The 24,763-nt window shown below is 43.1% G+C and overlaps 1 protein-coding gene across 1 annotated transcript in view; it reads left to right on the forward strand.

Annotated features, from left to right (window-relative positions):
* The window catches only part of RHOQ (ras homolog family member Q), a 75,857-nt gene that overhangs the window by 38,120 nt on the left and 12,974 nt on the right, over positions 1-24,763 (forward strand). The window contains exon 3 of the mRNA XM_075341439.1: positions 1,063-1,158. Within this exon, the coding sequence (XP_075197554.1) occupies positions 1,063-1,158 (96 nt within the window). The remainder of the gene's footprint in view (positions 1-1,062; positions 1,159-24,763) is intronic.

The raw sequence follows: 24,763 nt of genomic DNA on the forward strand, positions 1-24,763 counted from the left end.
CCCACCCCCCATCCCCCCCCCCCAGGACCATTCCACCTATTAGACACCTCCCCCCAGGACTACTCCTCCTATTTAGACTCCCCTCCCCCCAGGACTACTCCAACACACACACTGCACAAAACATACCTCCCCCCAAAACACACACACACACAGCACCACACACACACACACACACACACACACACACACACACAGCACCACACACACAGAACGCTGCAGACACAGCGCTCCACAAACAACAGAACACACACAATGCAACACACAAACACCGCTCTCACACACCCCCACACCCAGACAACACCCAGAACATTTACAGCGACCTACACAACCACTTGGCAATTACACACAACAACATCTATATCTATATCTATATCTATATCTATATATATATATATATATATATAATAAAAATATATATATATATATATATATAATAAAAATATATATATATATAAACAAAAATCATACATTGAATACTCGATGCGTTAGAATCGGGCCACCTTCTAGTGATGTAATAAATGCTTATTGACACCCCAAATATCCCCCATTACACGGCTAATGCATTTTGCCCCCCATGTTTACACAGACCTATAAATATCCTGTCCTCTCGGTTACTTGGTATGTGCACTCGTCAGTCTTCACTGCAGTTCTAGCATTCTGTCCATGACCAGGTTTGTGACCAGTTTTCTATGTGCAGCCCGGATCAGCAGGTTTTTATTGCTATGTATTGTGGAAGGGCAGCTTTATAACATCCACGGCTGCGGTCGTCGGAGCCTCCCGGAATAGCTCAGTAAATGGAGCGGTTTTTAGTGCAGGAGAATATTGGGTCAGGTCAGTTCCTTTGCCTGCGCCCGTTTTTTCTTTTTTTTTTTTTTCCTCATTAAATGTGTTATTAAAAAAAAAAAAAAGCTTCACTCTGGAGGGCACCGGGGCATCGGATGTTCTCTCTGCCTGTGATATTTCTCCGCTGTACACCTCTATTTGCTTTTTTTTTCATGTTTTAGAATATTTAAAAAGAAATTGGAAAAAAAAGTGACTTTTTTTTATTTTTCTGATTTGCAGATCGACCTAAGAGATGATCCCAAGACGCTGGCAAAGCTGAATGATGTGAAGGAAAAACCCATTACTGTCGAGCAAGGGCACAAGTTGGCAAAAGAGGTAAAAATTCTTGTGTGTATTTATTTCTTTATTTTTTTTCCAAGCAGAAAGATGGTGTCATTATGTGAAGGAAGCTTCACTGCTCCTTATACAAGTCTGTGCTTGTGATTTTTATTCCCGTAATGACATTTTTATGCATCAGCCGCTGCTGTTTATCTGATGGGAAGAGACATTATGGTGGAGATATTCATTCCCAGCTAAATAACATGGCCAATTATAACAGACCCTACATGCATCCGATACCGCGAGCAAGCCCTGCTGCTCCGCTAAGTGGTGCACACATAGGCCTTTCTGTAAACCTATGGGGATATTATCTATGGACCTAGAGCTGCATATGTTAAAGACCAGATCTAAAGCTCTTAAAGGCACACTAAAGTAATAATACCCGAAAAATTACAGCTCCTTTTTTCCTTTTGAGTTCCTTATTGCAACCAAAAGAGAAGTAAGGGGCTTTGACCTCAATGTTTTTGGCTAGTAGGCCTCTTACTATATCGAAAACCATCATAAGCTCATTACCTGGAATTTTGAAGGTGTCCTCTAGGACTTTAATATTGATTAACCTTACAGATCAGCCTTGTGAAGGAGCATGTGAACTCTGTATCCTTTTTATTTATATAGGCTTGTCTGTAGATTACCTGGTTAATGTTATGCAGCTATAGCATGTCTTCCCTGCCCCCTGCCTGTGATAGGTTTCACCCTGTCAGTTCTTACAAGCAGAAGTCAGGGGAGACAGACTGAAGCTGCATCTCCCAGGCCAGTAATGGCTAAGTTATGATACGCGTGTCAGAGGTGACACGCCGAGCCATGTTTGCTGACCCATGCGGCAGGGTCAGGCGGCCGCATCCCGATCTACAAGACAAGCCACGGCCACTGGGGATTTAACTAGAACTGCATTTATGTGTGGCCTAAGCTGTTCCGAAATGACCGGCTCGGGGGGGCCGCACATGCGATTCTAGTTAAATCACTGGCAGACGCGGCTTGTCTTATAGATCAGGGCGCGTCCACCTGCCCCTGCCGCGTGTGTCAGCAAAAATGGCTTGGTGTGTCACCTTTGACACGCGTTTCATAGGTTAGCCATCACTGGTAATTTGTATTCTGCACCTTTTTAATCGGGGTCCTGAGTGAGGAGTCCTTATGTACCACGCAGTACATAACACGCCTCTCTCTAACCCTCCGGAGCAGAGCATGAAGGCAGGCGCCATTGCAGGTGGGTGCCATTACAGTGTGGCTGCTGCAGTAAGTCTGCACATGAGCACATTTATAGACCGCTGCTGTTGCCAATCGGAATCTGGTTCAGCACCGCTCAGGATATGTTATTAAAATTGTGGTGGGGACTGGGGCAGAAGAAAAAAGATAATGGCTGCTGGGGGAGAGGGGATAATGATTGCTGGGGGGACAGGGAGAGGAGATAATGACTGCTGGGGGTGAGAGGAGATAATAATTATCTCCTCATCCCCCCCCCCCAGCAGTCATAATCTCCCCCTCCCCCCCAGCAGTCATTATCACGTAACGTTTTGTTATTAGAGCTACAAATATCACAAGATTATGGATCTGAAATTCTGATGACTGCTGGGGGGGGGGGGAGGGGGAGAGGAGATAATGACTGCTGGGAGGGAGGGGGAGAGGAGATAATGACTGTTGGGGAGGAGATGATCATTATCTCCTCTCCCCCAGCAGTTATTTCATAATGACTGTTGGGGGGAGCGGATGAGATATTCATTATCTCCTCTCCCCCTCCCCCCAGCATCATTTTTATGACTACTGGCGGGAGGGAGAGAGGAGATAATGACTGCTGGGGGTAAGAGGAGATAATGATCATTTCCTGATTCCCCCCCCCACTCCACCCAGCAGTCATCTCCCCCCCAGCAGTCATTATCTCCCCCTCCCCAGCAGTCATGATCAGGTAACTTTTTGTTACTAGAGCTACAAATATCAAAAAATTTATGGATTTTTCGAGAAGTGACACAACACCCGAGTTATGCTTGGTTTTCCTTTTTTTTTTTTTTTTTAACGAATTTGGACACACCAAGCTCAAAAGGCTAGCCATCACAGTCATAGGATATACTCTGCTCACAGCAAATACCGGAGGTCGGCAGTGTTTAAGAGAAGGTTGTTATTCTGCCTCTAATCACTGTATGGACTCTCCTCTGCTATATCACTGCTCTGTCCTATGGAGCAGAAATATTACCTTCATACAGAGGAGCTAGAAGGGTGGAGTTGGATGGCGCGGGCATGTGTTTGAGAGCCAGGGAGTTTAGAGTCCATGAAGGATCTGGAGATATCCCAGTCACAACAGGTTATGTCTCCATGGAATATACGCACTATCCAAGATAAGTTCATGATTTTCGGGGATGAGGAATGGCCCGCTTTGTCCGGACTGTGATTGCGTTGATTAGATCCTCCATCTGAGATGAGTGGCTGTGTCCGTAGCCCCCCGGCCGGTGGCGCTTCCTTGGGACGCTTGATAAAACAACTGCCGCTCAAGCAGATGTGATGGGATCACCTGGAAGCCAAAATATTCTCCTCTGTGTATTAGAGGTAACGTCCGCAGCTTCGGCATACTTGTCTTTTTATCGGTGAGTATGGACGTCTTTGGACCAATGAAAGAGCAATGATTTTGAGTGATTGTTATCTAGGCACATTGTAGCCTTTATTGTGATTACTTTATGTGACCTATATCACATAGTCCCTCTTTTATTATGTAAATGAGCTAATTTACTATTTTTTACAGATAGAATATTGCTGGTGAGTCACCATTATTTGTGCAACAGCAAAATAACTGGGGTTCTACTATAAAGTCCATGACTATATTGATGATCTGTCATGAGGATCAGTGGGGGTCTGACAACCAATGATTGTGGGTACCGACTCTCCGCTCCCTTTTACTTCAATGAGATCTGAATTGCAGTACCTGGGAATGGCCACTACACACACGGAGCTGTTGCCTGCGGGACCCAGACGCACCTGATCAGTGGGGGTGTCGGGTGTGAGGCTCCCATCAATTGGATATTTATTACCAATCCTAAGTAAACCTAAACCAATTTGTCTCCTGACACGTGCTGCAACTGCTGAGCAGCGGTCTCACAGAATAGAGGATAACTTACTGAATTTTGGGGGTCCATCCACTGTGACCCTCAGCAATCCCAAGAATAGGAGCTCTAAAGAGCCCTGTCCTAGTATAACAGAGATCGAGATTGCGGACCTCCACCCAATTCATTCACTATGGGACAGCCAGACATGGATATACCGGAGCACTGTACTCTAACAGTCCTATGTGAAACCCACAATATAGTGAGCGGTCACGCTTTGTGCACACCCCCATGATTGCAAGATGGCAACTTAAGGGAGAAAATAAGTTTATTTTTTCCTTCCCGGTAGCTGCACTTTCAGTAAGGCGGCTAGGAAGTATTGTAATGCTATTTACCTGCAGATTACAACTATATCTGCACATAAATTGTGTTTTCCAAGAGACTCTGTCAGGTGATTTTTTTTTTGGTACCAAACTAATGGTATTCTGGAATAGTGCTTGGGCAGCCCTTTCAGGATCAGTAACTTTTATTGCTCTACCTTATCCTGTTATCTTTCTGTAAGCCCAGAAAAATTCAATGTAAATTGAATGTGCATTGCTCCACACGCCCAGAGTGAGTGGTGCACAGGAGCGCATGCTCGACCTCCCACTCCATTCAGGCGGGGATCTCTGCAGACCCCTATATTCGTTGTAGGTGGAGGTCTCTGTCCTTTGGATAGAGGATAACTTAAAAACAAATCTCTTAAAAGAACTAGCACACTTTACTAATTGGGTAAAACACCACACCCCATGTAATATTGTAAAAGAAGAGGTAGAGGGATATCGTCCTATTTCCCCTTTTCACACCACCTATTAATACACATGGTAGGGAGGTGGAGGTAAGGTTTCCGGCAGTCAGCAGGGCCATGATCACATCATTACCGCCAGCCTCTCATGCAGCTTTACCAGCTCTGGAAAATGACATCAGTTTTCTGCCAGGAATATATTATCAGGATGAAATCTGAGCTCTGCTTCTAAAATATTATACAGGAATCTGCATAAAAGAGGAGAGGTCACTATGTGACCTGATACTTCATGGAGGCTCAGTATTCACGGTTGTTCTAAAACTGCTCCTCCTCAGAACTTAAAGGGGTTTTCCTTTTCTAGTCCTCAATAATGTCACACAGTTTCACGAACAACCTCCGCTATAGTGAACAGTGACGCTTTGTGTTCACCCCCATAATTGCAAACTGGCAGCTTCTGGGAGAAAATAAGTTTGTTTTTTATTTCCGCCTGGTAGCCACACTTTCAGTCCGGAAAAATGCTTGCGTTCCCCCTTGACTTCCATTATAGTCGGGTACTCGAGTTGAGCCCGCCAAGTGTCCAACCTGCTCAACTCGAGTAATGAGCACCCAAACATGGTGGTGGTCGCTCATCACTACTAGTCGACTAAAAAATGAGAAGTTATCAGAGTATCAAGATGGAAAACCAAATACTGTAATGTAAGTTTGATTTTACTGCACAAAAGTATCAAAACTATTTAGGCTGCTTTCACTCAACGTTTTTTTAACATGCGCCATGAACGTTTTTGTGCTGTAAAAGCGGATCCTGCTTTTACAGCAAAAAAACGCATGCAAACGCATGTGTTATTTTGCAGGATACTGCCACTCTAAGTTTATGGGCGGGCATTGGAGTCATGCGATCGGGAGTCATTGGAACTGAACGTGATAGACTGGGAGCCGGCATCTGACAGCTGCGGAGGCTCGTAACCAAGGTAAACATTGGGTAACTTGTTGGATACCCGATATTTACATTTGTTACGAGCCTCCGCAGGTGCTAAGAGCCGGGCTGCCTGCTCCCTGCACACGTAACCAACGTAAACATCGGGTAACTAAGAGAAGCGCTTTGCTTGATTACCCGATATTTATCTTGGTTACAAAGTGTCCGCAGCACTCAGGCGGGGGAGAGAGCGAGGAGAGAGAGGCTGAGAGGGAGGGGGAGAGAGGCTGAGAGGGAGGGGGAGAGAGGCTGAGAGGGAGGGGGAGAGAGGCTGAGAGGGAGGGGGAGGGAGGCTGAGAGGGAGGGGGAGAGAGGCTGAGAGGGAGGGGGAGAGAGGCTGAGAGGGAGGGGGAGGGGGAGAGGGAGGGGGAGGGGGAGAGGGAGAGGGAGGGGGAGAGGGAGGGGGAGAGGGAGACTGATCACGCCAGGCTGGTTTCTGGGCATGCTCAGTAGAGCAAGCAGGATTCTGTCTATCAGCATGCCAGCGTTCACATGTGTTTGCGTGTAGTTTAGTCAGGATCCAGCAATTTGCAGTATTTGGACGCAGCTCAAAAACGCTACAAGTAGCGTTTTTGAAAAATGTTAAACTGCAAGTCGCTGGATCCTCACTATAACGCACGCAAACGCATGTGAACGCATGTTGACGCGAGTCCATTGCAAATGCATTGAAATGAAAACGCATTTGCACTGGATCAGTTTTTGCATTAAAAAAACGTTCAGGACGCATGTTAAAAAAACGTAGTGTGAAAGCAGCCTAAATTGTGGAATCATTGTGATCGTACGGACCCAAAGAGAGTTGCCTGATCACCTTTATAGCGCGGTGAATGGTATTAAAAAAAAACCAAAACAAAAAATCAACAATTTCTGAATTTCTGGTTATTGTTCACTGATACTTAAAAATTGACAAAAAAATGATCAAAAAAATGTTATGGTACAAATAAAAACTTCAAGTTAACAAGCCTCCACACAGCAGAATAAAGTTCTCTCAGAATATGGCGACGCAGTGAACCCTTTTTTGTAAATCTGTGTCTTAGCATGCAAATTCTGAAAATACTTTACAACCCTGGCATCACTGTTAGGCTATGTTCACACAGGGCATTTTTGGTCAGGTTTTTTTTTTTGCAGCAAAACCATCTTTTGCCAGGAACTAACCTGCAGGGTTTTTTTTAACCCAAAAGGGCATTAGTTTGATGCGAACCCAACACAAATGAGGACGCCTTGGCACTGGCTGTTGGGCTCACATAAAATCTGGCCATTTTTGTGTGCTAAGTATCTCAATGTTTGCATGTTTTAATAGCAGTGATGCATGTCTACATTCCCATATTCATTGTTACACATGTCTTAGCGCTACAGAGTGCAACTGTCTCCTTTTTGTTAACCTGCAGTTTTGCCATGGTTTTTTGCCGAGGGTTTGCAAAGAATTGACATGCTGATTCTTTCAAAAACTGAGCCAAAACCAAGGTGGTTTACAAAACGGTCAGGAAAAAAAACCACGCAGGTGTGTTGTGTGTGCATGAGATTTCTGGAATCTCATAACTTTGCTGGGACTGTTAAGGCAGAGGTTTAGTACCGTAGCATGGCTTTGTATAAAACCAAGGCAAAAATCATAATAAAAAAACCTCCCTGTGTGAACATGGCCTAATTGCACTGACCTGAAGAATAAAGTGGTCTTATCACATTTACTGCATGGTGAACGGCATAGAAAAAATGGACAATTCCTGAATTGCTTTTTATTTGTTCATTCCGTTTCTCAAAAATTGGAATAAAAGGCAATTAAAAAAATATTATGTACTCCCAAATGAAACCAATTAAAACTTCATCTCATCAATGAAAAAAAATAAAGCCCATAGTGAGCCGGACCTAAGTGATGTACAGGCAGAACAGAGTAGCCTTCACACATTGTGTGATCTCCCATGGAAGTGAATGGACTGCAGCATTCAGGCATTGGCCACTAAGCAATATGAGTTTGTTCTATATAGTCCATACATCGCTTAGGCTAGGTGCACACCGCGTGCATGCACCTAGCCTACTGAATATGTCTGGAAACTTTTACATATGTCGTATATACTAATGTCATCATGGCCGACCATTTCTCAGGCGCAGGGTAAGGGTACGTGCCCACAATCGGGACCCGCTGCATCCTGGACGCGGCGGTCCTGACCTGTGGGACCGCGAGTCTCCTCCACAAGAGACTGCAGCTGCCCGTGATCAAGGTTCAGTGCGCTGTTGTCTCTTGCTGTGTTTTTTTTCCCTCTAAATATTGTATTTTCTATAACTTTTACTTGTTTGTATATGATACTCCTGAATTGTAAAGCGCTGCGGAATATGTTGGCGCTATAGCAATAAAGATTATTATTATTCACACTATGGAGGATGCATGTGCCTCCGCAGCAAAGAATTGCCATTCTTGCTGCCAGGGCTGTGAAGTCGGTAAGCCAAACCTTCGACTCCGACTCCTCAATTTCCCTTGCACCGACTCCGACATATATTGCTTATATTTAAGTGAAAAATGTATTGTAGTACATGAACATGTGTATGTGAACATCAGACATGTAATCATTGTCATGATACAATAATCAAGGTATTTAGATAGAACATAAAAATATATGGAATACAACTTTAGAACACAAAAAACTAAGAAATTGTAAATATGTAATACAATATGTAATATAGATTATATATACTGTATATCTTGTGTGTAGAAATATATTACATAGCGTATTACATATTTACAACTTATTACATTTTTTTGTGTTTTAACCCCTTCACGACCATGGACGGATCTTTCCGTCATGGATCGTGTCCCGGTAATCCCCGCCCCCTGCCGCGGGCAGGCGGCGTGGATCGGCACACATATCAGCTGTTTTCAACAGCTGACATGTGTGCCTACATGTTCCGAGTGGAATCGCATTCCACCCGGAACATTAACCCCTTAGATCTCGCTGCCAAAGTCTGGCAGCGAGATCTATATGCGCGCGGCCATCTTTTTTTCTTACCTCCGCCCCCTCCGGACGTCACGTGAGTGATCACGTGACGTTCGGTGGTTGCCATCGTAGCACAGGGTCATGTGATGACGCCTGGTGCTAAGAAGTTTCACTTTCATTCTTCCTCGGCACGGAGCAGAGGAAGAAAGAAAGTGACTATTTCTGCTGTTTACAGCGGAATAGCTGTGATCAGCAGATAGCGATCAGCAATCGGATTGCTGATCGCTATAGCCCCCTAGGGGGACTAGTAAAATAAAATAAAAAAAGTAAAAAAAAAGTTTTAAAAAATTAAAAAAAAATAAAAAAACCTAAAAGTTCAAATCACCCCCCTTTCTCCCCATTGAAAATTAAAGGGTTAAAAAATAAATAAATATACACATATTTGGTATCGCCGCGTTCAGAAATGCCCGATCTATCAAAATATAAAATCAATTAATCTGATTGGTAAACGGCGTAGTGGCAAAAAAATTCCAAACGCCAAAATTACGTTTTTTGGTCGCCGCAAGTTTTACGCAAAATGCAATAACAGGCGATCAAAACGTAGCATCTGCGCAAAAATGGTACCATTATAAACGTCAGCTCGAGACGCAAAAAATAAGCCGTCACTGAGCCACAGATCCCAAAAAATAAAAACGCTACGTGTTTCAGAAAATGGCGCAAAACGTGCGCCACTTTTATTGGACAAACTTGTGAATTTTTTTTAACCCCTTAGATACAAGTAAACCTATACATGTTTGGTGTCTACAAACTCGCACCGACCTCAGGTATCATACCCACACATCAGGTTTACCATATAGTGAACACCGTGAATAAAACATCCCAAAAACTATTGTGCCATCACACTTTTTTTGCAATTTTTCCACACTTGGAATTTTTTTGCTGCTTTCCAGTACACCATATGGTAAAACTTATGGTTTCATTTAAAAGTACAACTTGTCCCGCAAAAAACAAGCCCTCATATGGCAAGATTGACGGAAAAATAAAAAAGTTACGGCTCTCGGAAGAAGGGGAGCAAAAAACAAAAACGCAAAAACGGAAAGTGCCCCGGGGCTGAAGGGGTTAAAGTTGTATTCCAATAAATATGTTCTATCTAAATACCTTGATTATTGTATCATGACAATGATTAAATGTCCAATGTTCACATTGCACTACAATACATTTTTCACTTAAATATAAGCAATATACTAAATGTAATTTAGTATGTTTCTGTTGATAACTGTTTTTTGCCACTTACATTGTTTATTACAAAGTGTTATATATAGCTGTACTACCCGGCTTCACCCGGGTTAATAACTGTTGTTAACAAAATAGAATGTATTAACAAAAATGTATTCTGCACACAAAAACCACAAAACAAATAGATAGAAAGGTAATTATTAAAAGGCAAAAACTAAGATAATAGAAGCATTTCACAACATATATTTCGGGGGTTAAATGTTCCTGTCAAAACATAGTCTACGATGTTCCCTGGGTCACATGAGGTGTCTGTGCAAAATTTCGTGATTGTAAATGTGACGGTGCGGATACACTTTTCGTTTCACTTTTTCCCCATTATGTAGATAGGGGCAAAATTGATTGATAAATTGGAATGCGCGGGGTTAAAATGTTGCCTCACAACATAGTCTATGACGCTCTCGGGGTCCAGACTTGTGAGTGTGCAAAATTTTGTGGCTGTAGCTGCAACGGTGCAGATGCCAATCCCGGACATACGTACATACATACACATACATACGTACGTACGTACGTACATACATACATACATACATACATACATACATACATACATACATACATACATACATACATACACACGCCCGGGTTAATAACTGTTGTTAACAAAATAGAATGTATTAACATTCCTAGAATAGAATGTATTAACGCCCGGGATAGTAACTGTCTCTGTTTCTTTCCCATTCTCTGTCTGTCTCCCCCTCTGTATATATCTCTCTGTCTCTCTTTGTCTGTCTGTCTCTTTCCCTGTCTGTCTCTGACTGTCTCGGTCTCTTTCTCCGTCTGTCTCAATCTCTTTCCCTGTCTCTTTCCCTCTCTTTCCCTGTCTGTCTGTTTCCCTGTGTCTGTCTCTGTCTCTTTGTCTGTGTCTGTCTCTTAACCTATCTCTCTCTTTCCTCTTTCCCTGTCTGTCTTTTTCCCTCTTTCCCTCTGTCTCCTTGTCTGTCTCTTTACCTATCTTTGTCTGTCTCTTACCCTGTCTGTCTCTTTCCCTGTCTCTTTCCCTCTGTCTGTCTTCTTGTCTGTCTCTTTACCTATCTTTGTTTGTCTCTTACCCTCTCTTTCTCTCTGTTTCCCTGTGTCTGTCTCTGTGTCTCTCTTTCCCTGTCAGTCTGTGTCTGTCTCTTTGTGTCTGTCTCTTACCCTGTCTGTGTCTGTCTCTTTCCCTGGCTGCATTGTGACACGCCAACATTCCATATAAGGGCGTGGCTGCGCATTCTTCTGAGGTTCTGGCTGCACTGTGGCTCCCAGCTCCATTCGCTTTAATGGAGGCAGGTTTTTTGGCGAATAACTGTAAAGCGCGGGGTTAAAATTTCCCCTCAAAACATAGCCTATGACGCTCTCGGGGTCCAGACATGTGAGTGTGCAAAATTTTGTGGCTGTAGCTGCGACGGTGCGGATGACAATCCCAGACACACACACACACACACACACACACACACACACACACACACACAGCTTTATATAATAGATAGACACTATGTAATACACTATGTAAGTGGCAAAAACAGTTTTCAACAAAAACATACTAAATTACATTTGTGCAGTCTATGAATTTGTTGTAAGAAATAATTTGCTTCCATCAGATCCTCCTTCGCAGATGACCTCAAATCTGACCTAATAATTTTAAAGCTAGAGAACAACCTCTCTACAGTAACTTGGGTTGGAGGCAAAGCCGTAACCACTTGGGCAACATCTCTAACAATTTCCGGGTATAAAGGAATTGCCTCATGCACAGTCAGTTTTGATGAACGGTTGCATTTTTCTATTTCTTTGAGAGCGAGTGAAAAATTTTACTGAAATCTGGTCAATCTGCTGCTATAGGAGATGGAGTGAAAGCTTTTTCCTTGCGGCAACGCTTTGCCTGCTCCATGTCATCCAAATACTTGTCAAAGTTAAACTCCTCATCTGATGAGGATGAAGATATGGCAGCAGTAGCACTGTCAGGCCCCAAGTCCTCTTGCACCTGGCAGTCCTGTAGCCGCTCATCCTAACTGCTACCTCAGTGAAAGCTTCTTTTCCTTTAGTAAGCTGTTGATCATCAAGCAGTATACGATAACTTGGGTCCACATAAACAGCTGCCAGAAGAATTTTATTTTCCAATAGCTGTGTCTCCCTCCGTTTCATTGAAGCAGAAATGCCATCTGCAATTAAACCTCCTCTTTGGGACAGGCAAAATAGCAAGTTCTTCCACTCCCTTATGAAAATGCAAAAGAAAAGGAAAAGGAGTTACATCCTCAGCTGGTAATTTTTTAGTCACGGTTAATGGGCGATTAAAGCAATTCCTTCAATTCAGCCACCTGTGTCCATTCACCTTCATTTAGGGTTACCTGAGAGTTCGCCATATCTATAAGAAACTATTTTAGTTCAAGCAATCGCTCAATCATTAAATAAGTGCTGCCTCACCGAGTAGCTTGATCAACAATTGCCCCTTTCCCAGCACGTCTCTTCAAGATGGAATCAATTTTAGGGGTTCTGGCGGCAATAACCAATTTCCTCACTTTTGCAATCAGATTTCCAGCATGTTCCTCTTGCAGACTATCTCTTATTGCCAGCTGCAGCGTGTGCACAACACAGCGCATGTGATAAATATGAAAGTGTTTTGAAGCAGCTTCAACAAGATCATCTAATCCTGAAGTATCATTTTGCTGTTCTTCTGTTGTAATATCTGTTTGTTCCTCAGTTACATGAACAGCGCTGTGGCTCCATCTCACACATACTGCTTTTGCTATTGAAAGCATTATTTATGAGCTCAAAAATCTTTCAGGTGATGCGGTTTTTTAAAAAGCTGATCTGCTTTTGCAGCTCACAAAAGTATTCTCAGAATATGCAGCAAAAATGCTGTGTGTGTGAATGTAGCCTTAGACCAGGAATAGAACAGACATTTATAGAACATTTCATAACTTTCCCAAATTCCTATGAAAAAATATTCAGCACATTCTGCATTGCACTCCTGCCCCAAGTTATTATATATTTTAAGAGTCTGAGTCGGTCCATTTTATACCGACTCCACCAAAATGAGCACCGACTCAGACCCCACGACTCCGACTCCATAGCCCTGCTTGCTGCTCACAAAGCCGCACTGCAGGTTAGTTTTTGCTGCGGGCCATACACGCAGTGTGGATATGGGATTTCTAGAAATCCCATTCACTGTGCTTCTACTGTACAATGCAGCGTTTTGGACACCAGCGGAAACATGCTGCATCCACAAAGCTGCAAACCCTGATCGTGGGCATGTACCCTAAATGTGTTCTTTCAGCCTCCGTCTAGCCGGCATGCACTTATGTAACTTTTATAGGAACGCACTGTAGATTGCACTTTCCTATGCAGGAAACTGCAGAGATGTATACCATGCAGTATATGTTTCTTTATACTGGAAGGTTGCTACGAGATCTATCCTGACAGTGCACACTGATGGACGCCAGACATATTCTGTGTAAGTATAGCTTGCGCAGAATGATATGACATAGTGATACATGACACTTTATCAGTGTCACCCAATCAACACATTAGGGAATTCTTCTGTCCCTTGGCCATCTGACTGGTCTAGGGGGCACACACACACATCACAGACATCTAGAATGCACATAGAAATCAAACGTACATATTAAAAATAAAAAACGAAAAAAAACAAAACATGGGCTCCGCCGTATTTTTACCGTCCAGCCAAGGTAAGCACACAGTGGCGGCCCGATATTCTCAGGCTGGGGAGGGCGAGGGACAGGGTTAATGATTCCCCCCCCCCTCGCAGCCAAGAATATCAGCCCGCTGCTGCCACGAGAATGTCGCATCCGTTATGCGACAGTCCCGGCGTGTTACCGACTCTTCCTGATTGCTGTGATGCGGTGTCAATCGGGGTAATAACGAGTTAATAGCAGCTATGCGCTGCCACTAAGTCCTAGCTTAACCATGGCAGTGTCTATGAGACAGCTTACATGATTAACCTGTAAGTAAAATGAATAAACACACACGCACACACGCGCACACACACACACACACACACCGAAAAATCCTTTTATTTTAAATAAAATAACAAAAAAGCCCCCTCTTTCACCCCTTTATTTACCCCCCCAAACACACAGCTCCGGCGTAATCCACACAGATCCCATTTCACTTGCATCCAGCCGCGTCTGACACATAATGTAGCCTCGTTCAGTGAGCGATGCTGCAGGGGTAACTATAGGTCATTTCTCACGGTCGGTAATGTGAACACCTTACCGCTCGCGAGAACTGCAGTGTATCCTCACAGGAACTCTATCTATTGATTTATCTTTTTATTCATCTATCCATTATCTATCTATCCATTAGATAAATAAATAGATAATGGATAGATATTTATCTGTCTATTTATTCATCTATATTATCTATCTATATATTATCTATATTATTTATTGCTGTTAAAGCATTAAAAAACGCAGTGACGAACCTGCAAAAAAGTCACTAAAACGCAGGAAAAACGCATGCGTTTTTCGGTGTGTTATCGGTGCGTTTTTTTAATGTAGGTGTGCTAATCCTTCACTCAAGAAATTACTTGAGAAAAATTCTTTTTTCTAGTGCGCATAGGGCCTTAGTCTGAAGCGTTTAGTTGTGGGTGTTACATGGCGGAGTATTACTGTGAAGCGCGGCGTGTTGGCTGCATTTCCGCTGAATACTGGCTCACCTTCCAGCGTTTGCTCTGACATCTCTATTCCACGTTTATCCCTCAATGAAGGCGCATTCTGCACAGACAGATGAGAACCGGCGCTTGCAATTTTCGCTGCCTACTGAACAGGAAGATAAATTGTCTCTTTAGAAAAGTGGTCGTGTTTCAAGGACAAGGTGTTACGTTTTATCTCTTCCAGGTAATTTAGCTTTACCATCCGCAGACCGTGCTCCTGCGCTCGCGCTTGTGTCACATTCACCAGACTTGTTTGGATATTCTCATTTAGCGTGGGTATCCCTGCTACATTGTGTCTGGAGTTAGGAGTGTTGGATCCAGGGGAGTTCACTGTGCTTTTACCATAGACTACAATATACGTGAAATGTTGAGTCATTTTATATATGCGTTACAGAAATACTGCTTTTGGAGGTGCTCTGAAGGAGGTCTCTAAGGCTATGTTCACACGTTGCGTTTTTTACCGCGTTTCTGCAGCGTTTTTGGCAGCAGCGTTTTTGGGCAAAAAGGCATGCGTTTTTGTTTTCCAGCAAAGTCTATGGGAAAAGCAGAAATCCTGTCTGCACTTTGCTTTTTTTTCTGCAGCGTTTAATTTGCATATTTGTGGTCAAAAACCATGCTGAAAAAGAAGCAGCATGTCAGTTGTTTTTGCCATTTCTGCAGCGTTTCCTTAACATTGGAGTCAATGAGAAATGGCAAAAAGCAACCAAAATCACAATTCCTGCGTTTTACATGCTTTTTACCTGCTTTTCAACTGCGTTTTTGGCTCCAAAAACGCATGCTTTTCTGGCCAAAAAGTAATGGGTTCTAATGTTCCTTTACACACACACAATAACCGAAAATTTAAATGTTAAAAAATAATAAACTTTAGCTATTTTTCTGTTAAAATGTGCATAACCACTATTATTACATTTAAATTGATAATTTACCATATAATTTTATTAAAAGTTAATTTTATACTTTTTTTCTCTTTTTTCATTCTTTTTGACTAATTCAACTTTATTTCTCAGTGTCTTGATCTCAAAAACGCATCTGCAGAAACGCAGGTGAAAACGCAGGTAAAAAGCGCTAAAAACGCACTAAAAACGCGGTAAAAACGCATGCGTTTTTAGCGCTAAAAAATGGTCAAAAGCCATTTGGTCAAAAACCAAGGGAAGGAAAACGTGCAGAATAAACTGCAGGTACACCGACGCAACGTGCGCACATAGCCTAAGGGTGAAGTGCCTTCAGGTCTGTGTATTAAAGGGCTCTCTGGGAATCAAGTAAAGGAAATGTCAGCCTAAATAAATTCTTAAATAAGTTTTAACAAAAATCACAATGACATTTTCTAGGGAGGTAATATCACTATATAGTTAAAATTGCCACTGACTTGTTACACTGATAGATGCCTGTACTAAAATAGGAGCCTTTGAGCATATGGGATAGGAAGCCCCTATGTTGTGACCTAGGGCAAACTTTCACAATCTACTGTCGGTAAGAATAAAATATTGGACAGCAGTGTGAGCAGCCTCTTCTTACCTTAGCCTCATGGTATCTCCAGTATTATCAGATAGACTAGGTGGACAACCATGTGTGCAGCCTTTTCTTACATTAGCCTCATGGCATCTCCAGTATTATCAGATACACAAAGTTTACAGCAGTGGGAGCAGCATCTTTGTACCTCAGCCTCATGGCATCTCCAGTATTATCGGATAAACAAGGTGGACAGCAGTGGGAGTAGTCTCTTCTTACATCAGCCTCATGGTATCTCCAGTATTATAGGATAGACAAGGTGGACAGCAGTGTGAGCAGCCTCTTCGTACCTCAGCTCCATGGTATCTCCAGTATTATCGGATAGACAAGCTGGGAGCAGCCTCTTCGTACCTCATCCTCATGGCATCTCCAGTATTATTGGATAGACAAGGTGGACAGCAGTGTGAGCAGTCTCTTCTTACATCAGCCTCATGGCATCTCCAGTATTATCGGATAGACAAGGTGGGAGCAGTCTCTTCTTACATCAGCCTCATGGCATCTCCAGTATTATCGGATAGACAAGGTGGACAGCAGTGTGAGCAGTCTTTTCTTACATCAGCCTCATGGCATCTCCAGTATTATCGGATAGACAAGGAGGACAGCAGTGTGAGCAGTCTCTTCTTACATCAGCCTTATGGCATCTCTAGTATTATCGGATAGACAAGGAGGACAGCAGTGTGAGTAGTCTCTTCTTACATCAGCCTCATAGCATCTCCAGTATTATCGGATAGACAAGGTGGGAGCAGTCTCGTCTTACATCAGCCTCATGGCAGCTCCAGTATTATCGGATAGATAAGGTGGACAGCAGTCTGAGCAGTCTCTTCTTACAGCAGCACTCCTGGTACCCCTTTTATCCATATAGAATCTCATCAGTAACAACTGCTATTTCCTATGCAGATAAAGGGGATTGAGGTCTGCATATATAGCTCCTCCCTCCTCATAGAATCTCATCAGCACCAACTGCCATCTCCTATCTCCGTAATGGGAAAGTCTTCACTGAGTACAGATTTGACCTCAGAATTGAGAATTTCGATAATGACTGATCAATTCTGGCAGAGAAAGAAGCAGATTTTTCTAACGTATTACAAAGTTGCTTATTTTCATCTGCGCTACTGATTTATAAAAGAACTTAAAGCATAAGCCTCTCTTTAATTCTCTTCTATGCCTAGAGTTCCCCTTTAATGCAGAGAGCTGTAGGCATGTATGGGGAACGCCTTCAGACCACTTATTTCAGTAAAGTACTCGTGGTTACGCGACATTTTATGCAAATTGTAACTTGGCAAAAGCGACGAGCAGAATGTTAAACTTCACAGTGTAAAATGTCAAGTTATAAAAGCATAAACCCCTTTTTTGTGGAGGGGGGGTGTAAATGTATGATATGTTACCATATAGTGTAATCACTGTGGAATTTTGCAGCATGCTCCCTTTTGTATTGCAAAGGCTGATAAACACACTGACATTTTTGGATTTTCTATCCGTAATGCAGGTCAGTTTTGCTGCAGATTGGTTTTATATATATTTTTCTGCAGCATGGAAAGGATCTATAGTGAAATCTCATTCAGAACCCCAGGGCTGTATTATGCAGAGGATTTTCCACAGGTGAATCTGCTGCAGATCCTTGGAAACTTACCCTTAAAGTGAAATATTGCTGTATAGATAAGTAGGATTTAAAGGGGTTGTCCATAGCAGGGACTATCCCTGCTGTCACTCCAATAGCACTGCCCGTCTTGGTAAACTGTCCTGCACTGATGAAGTGCAGCACATAATACTATAAACAGTGGCAGCAGCGATTGGTGGCAGCAGTTGCGTGTGCATGGTTGGTTCGTTCGTGTTCACAAAGACAGAATAAGACCACAGGAGCAGCGGCAGCTTAATCCTAGACATTTTCTTTAAGGGATGTTTAAATTAAAGTTTTTATATTAAATGTATTTTTTACTTGTTTATATTAAAAAAAAAAAATCACTGACCCCCCCCCCCAATATTAGACCCCAACTTTGTTGTCTACATGAGCATTGGCAGCAATAGATTCCAGAAACGTTATCAGAATGCTATAATCAGGGCAAATGCCATTGTGAAGGGAGGAGGAAGGGGTGAGCTGTAACCTCACCTTTACTAAATGGTGGATCCTATGTTATCTGTTGTATATGGAAGTGTGATCAGTCCTTGTATAGGAGGAGGTGAGCTGTGATATCACATATTGGGAATTTACAGGTCCTTTAATATTGTGAATAGACATGTTGCCTCTCATTGCAATTCTGTCCTTGATGATAATGAGACTGTTGAAAAGGTTTCTATACAGAACAGGAAAAATGGGTCTAATATTAGAACTAGATGGAAAACTGCAAGCTTTGTTGTTTTTTTTGTTTATATAGTGATGTGAAAAATTGGTAAAAATAATAAAAAAATACATTAAAACCTCATTTAAACACTAGGCCATTTTAATACCAACAAATGAAAATAAATCCCATCAGAAGCAAGCAGGAGGTTTCTTGCTGGCCCATTATGGAACTTTACTCTTGTTTTTAGTAAAAATCTATACTCTCCTGCTTCTGATGGGCTGTGGTTATTTTTTAGTGTGTGTGTTTTGTACCTACGGGCACTAGTAGTGTCTGATATGTGTAGGCTGCTGCATTAGCTTCTTACAATTTAGACCAGAACTACAATGTTACCAGCCCCTGATAAAAGCATAGCCAAAAAAAAAAAAAAAAAAAATCCAATAGCTCACCTAAACCTTGCAATTCATGTGGTGAAAAGACAGGGCGGATCCTGCCGAAAAGCATGCACAAGGCGTAGAGGAAAAACCAGCACCTACTCAGAAGATCTGAAAAAAACATGCATATAAAAATAAATAATTTTTTTTTTTTTTTATATAGCGCTAACATATTCGGCAGTGCTTCACATACATCAGGAACACTGTCACCATTGGGGCTCACAATGTAAATTCCCTATTTGTATGTCTTTGGAGTGTGGGAGGAAAGTGGAGTACCCGGAGGAAACCCACGCAAACACGGGGAGAACATACAAACTCCTTGCAGATGTTCTCCTTGGTGGGATTTGAACCCAGGACCCCAATGCTGCAAGTTTGCAGTGCTAACCACTGAGCCACCGTGCCGCCCTATATAAAAATATACTGCAATAGTAAGACCACAGCTACACGTTTCAGGCCCCAAAAACTTGGCCCTTAATGTCATGATTAAGGGCCAAGTTTTTGGGGCCTGAAACGTGTAGACGTGGTCTACTTTTAATATTGCATTATGTTTTTATATGCATGGTTTTTGCAATAAAGAAGGTTTTTTTGGGTTTTCTGCGTAGGTGCTGGTTTTTCCTCTACTCCTTGTGTAGCCCTGGATAAAGGTTGAGTTGCCTGTGATCCCTTCTATGGGAGAAATTCATTTTTTTTTTTTTTCAGCGAAGCTACTTTATGGCAGCTGCCGTCTATTCACCCGGGATGATATTCTATAGTAAAACATAATCCTGAATTAGATTACTAGTCTCTCCTTGAGCAATTCAGTGCAAGAAAATGGTAAAATGGTGCAGCCGCCTCTTACACAACACAGGAATACTATTAGGAAATGTAAACTGGGACACAAGAAAAAACACTTTATTTTGTGGCTATTTTTTTTTGTTCACTTAAAGGGTTATTCCCATCTCAATATGTAGTCAGTATATTAATATTAGCAAATACCTCCAACAAGAAATGTAGTATGGTTCTTCTCGTCTCTTACCTCATGTGCAGGGCATTGCAGCTTAGGTATCCCTGGTTACGACCACAAACAACCTTATGAGTGGTCATAACTATGGATACCTAAGCTGCAATACCCTGCACATGAGGTAACAGACATTGCTATATTAGAAGAACAAGACTACATTTCTAATTGGATTTATTTGCTAATATTATTATTATACATACTACATTGGGAAATGGGAAGACCCCTTTAACTCTATTTTTGATAGAACAGTTTCCATGGCTGATATGAAAATGAAGTTACACTTTGGGGGTCACTTTAAGTGACATTCTACAAGCCCCTAACCTTTGCTCTTATTAATCACTGGTATTAATGGTAATCACTGGTCTTATTAATGGACTGGTATTTTGCACATCAGTTTTTCAGTTTTCGGAAATCGCAATGTTGCACTGCGTCATCAAATCTAATGATGTCACATTTTATCTCAGACGTATAAATGGATTCCTGTTAATATTCCCTCTGTATTGGTAACAATCCTAAGATGATTAGGGAATTGCTATACATGCGATCAGCACCAGCCCGGATTATGACTGTCCTCGCTGGTGCAAGGCTCTATTTTTTTTTTTCCCATTTGCCTGCAAAATGATGTAAGCCTGGATAGCACAGCCTCCCTCCTCCCAGCACACAGTGACTCACGGGCTGCAGTCTGTCCCAGGATCACAAGGAGCCAAAGCGCAGCCCGTTCCACAACAAATACAGAAGATCAGGGGGCTTATGCAAAAACTGCTTGTGCTGCCAGAGAGGTTGTTAAATAGCAAGGCTCGTATCCTCAAGACATGGAGCCCTGTATGCTATGCAACAACCCTGGACATTATTGCAGGCTTTATAATATACACACATTTGTATACACACCTGCACCTTGCAGGCTCTAATATACACACGTTCGTATACACACTTGCAGGCTCTATAATATACACACGTTCGTATACACATCTGCACCTTGCAGGCTCTATAATATACACACGTTCGTATACACACCTGCACCTTGCAGGCTCTATAATATACACACACTTTTGTATACACACCTGCACCTTGCAGGCTCTATAATATACACACTTTTGTATACACATCTGCACCTTGCAGGCTCTATAATATACACACACTTTTGTATACACACCTGCACCTTGCAGGCTCTATAATATACACACACTTTTGTATACACACCTGCACCTTGCAGGCTCTATAATACACACACTTTTGTATACACACCTGCACCTTGCAGGCTCTATAATACACACTTTTCTATACACCCCTGCACCTTGCAGGCTCTATAATACACACACTTTTGTATACACACCTGCACCTTGCAGGCTCTATAATACACCCTTTTCTATACACCCCTGCACCTTGCAGGCTCTATAATACACACACTTTTGTATACACACCTGCACCTTGCAGGCTCTATAATACACACACTTTTGTATACACACCTGCACCTTGCAGGCTCTATAATATACACACTTTTGTATACACACCTGCACCTTGCAGGCTCTATAATACACCCTTTTCTATACACCCCTGCACCTTGCAGGCTCTATAATACACACACTTTTGTATACACACCTGCACCTTGCAGGCTCTATAATACACACACTTTTGTATACACACCTGCACCTTGCAGGCGCTATAATATACACACTTTTGTATACACACCTGCACCTTGCAGGCTCTATAATATACACACTTTTGTATACACACCTGCACCTTGCAGGCTCTATAATATACACACTTTTGTATACACACCTGCACCTTGCAGGCTCTATAATATACACACTTTTGTATACACACCTGCACCTTGCAGGCTCTATAATACACACACTTTTGTATACACACCTGCACCTTGCAGGCTCTATAATACACCCTTTTCTATACACCCCTGCACCTTGCAGGCTCTATAATACACACACTTTTGTATACACACCTGCACCTTGCAGGCTCTATAATACACACACTTTTGTATACACACCTGCACCTTGCAGGCTCTATAATAAACACACTTTTGTATACACACCTGCACCTTGCAGGCTCTATAATATACACACTTTTGTATACACACCTGCACCTTGCAGGCTCTATAATAAACACACTTTTGTATACACACCTGCACCTTGCAGGCTCTATAATACACCCTTTTCTATACACCCCTGCACCTTGCAGGCTCTATAATAAACACACTTTTGTATACACACCTGCACCTTGCAGGCTCTATAATACACACACTTTTGTATACACACCTGCACCTTGCAGGCTCTATAATATACACACTTTTGTATACACACCTGCACCTTGCAGGCTCTATAATACACCCTTTTCTATACACCCCTGCACCTTGCAGGCTCTATAATACACACACTTTTGTATACACACCTGCACCTTGCAGGCTCTATAATACACCCTTTTCTATACACCCCTGCACCTTGCAGGCTCTATAATAAACACACTTTTGTATACACACCTGCACCTTGCAGGCTCTATAATACACACACTTTTGTATACACACCTGCACCTTGCAGGCTCTATAATATACACACTTTTGTATACACACCTGCACCTTGCAGGCTCTATAATACACCCTTTTCTATACACCCCTGCACCTTGCAGGCTCTATAATACACACACTTTTGTATACACACCTGCACCTTGCAGGCTCTATAATACACACACTTTTGTATACACACCTGCACCTTGCAGGCGCTATAATATACACACTTTTGTATACACACCTGCACCTTGCAGGCTCTATAATATACACACTTTTGTATACACACCTGCACCTTGCAGGCTCTATAATATACACACTTTTGTATACACACCTGCACCTTGCAGGCTCTATAATACACACACTTTTGTATACACACCTGCACCTTGCAGGCTCTATAATACACCCTTTTCTATACACCCCTGCACCTTGCAGGCTCTATAATACACACACTTTTGTATACACACCTGCACCTTGCAGGCTCTATAATACACACACTTTTGTATACACACCTGCACCTTGCAGGCTCTATAATAAACACACTTTTGTATACACACCTGCACCTTGCAGGCTCTATAATATACACACTTTTGTATACACACCTGCACCTTGCAGGCTCTATAATAAACACACTTTTGTATACACACCTGCACCTTGCAGGCTCTATAATACACCCTTTTCTATACACCCCTGCACCTTGCAGGCTCTATAATAAACACACTTTTGTATACACACCTGCACCTTGCAGGCTCTATAATACACACACTTTTGTATACACACCTGCACCTTGCAGGCTCTATAATATACACACTTTTGTATACACACCTGCACCTTGCAGGCTCTATAATACACCCTTTTCTATACACCCCTGCACCTTGCAGGCTCTATAATACACACACTTTTGTATACACACCTGCACCTTGCAGGCTCTATAATACACACACTTTTGTATACACATCTGCACCTTGCAGGCTCTATAATACACACACTTTTGTATACACACCTGCACCTTGCAGGCTCTATAATACACCCTTTTCTATACACCCCTGCACCTTGCAGGCTCTATAATACACACACTTTTGTATACACACCTGCACCTTGCAGGCTCTATAATACACACACTTTTGTATACACACCTGCACCTTGCAGGCTCTATAATAAACACACTTTTGTATACACACCTGCACCTTGCAGGCTCTATAATATACACACTTTCTTCGGCGCTCCATTGGGAGACCCAGACGATTGGGTGTATAGCACTGCCTCCGGAGGCCACACAAAGCAATTACACTAAAAAGTGTAAGGCCCCTCCCCTTCTGGCTATACACCCCCAGTGGGATCACTGGCTCACCAGTTTTCTGCTTTGTGCGAAGGTCAGACATCCACGCATAGCTCCACTGTTTAGTCAGCAGTAGCTGCTGACTATATCGGATGGAAGAAAAGAGGGCCCATACTAGGGCCCCCAGCATGCTCCCTTCTCACCCCACTTGTGGTTTGTAAGGTTGAGGTACCCATTGCGGGTACGGAGGCTGGAGCCCACATGCTGTTTTTCCTTCCCCATCCCCCTGAAGGGCTCTGAGGAAGTGGGATCTTACCGGCCACCAAGCCCTGAGGCCGGGCTCCATCCACAGACCCATAGAACCTGCTGGATGTGGAGCGGGAGTGCCGTTCAGGGACAAGGCCCTGCAACTTTCAGGTACTCTGTGTCCCCGTATGGCAGGCCACGCACACCCCAGGCTTGCTGGGTGTGCTAGTGCGCCGGGGACTGTAGCGCTGTGCGCTGGGCTTATAGTCCCCGCAGATTACTGGGGGACTTTATGTGTGTGGATCGCCGCGCCGACCGCCCCTGGAGCGGCGGCGCAGCTGCGACTTATAGTGCGCCGGGGACGCGCCGACCGCGCTTTTACGGCGGCGGCGCTTCTAACTTTAGTCCCCGGCTTTCTGCGGCCTAGCTCCGCTTCGTTAACGCCCCCCACCCTGTCAATCAGGGTAGGGGAGAGACGTTGTTCAATCGGCAGCGCCGAGGGCTGGAGCACGATTTACATGCTCCAGCCCTCTCACTGAGCACAGTAGGACACAGGCTTCGCGCTTTTTCTCTGTGCACGCCCTAGGCCCGCCCCCAGGCTTGCAGCTCCCCAGGACGCCGGCAGCCATTATACACATGCAGTCTGGCTGGAGAACGGACGCAGGCTCTGGGGGACCCGGGCTAGGGGT

This window comes from Anomaloglossus baeobatrachus, chromosome 3, assembly GCF_048569485.1.
Source record: "Anomaloglossus baeobatrachus isolate aAnoBae1 chromosome 3, aAnoBae1.hap1, whole genome shotgun sequence".
In the NCBI taxonomy this organism is placed as follows: Eukaryota; Metazoa; Chordata; class Amphibia; order Anura; family Aromobatidae; genus Anomaloglossus; species Anomaloglossus baeobatrachus.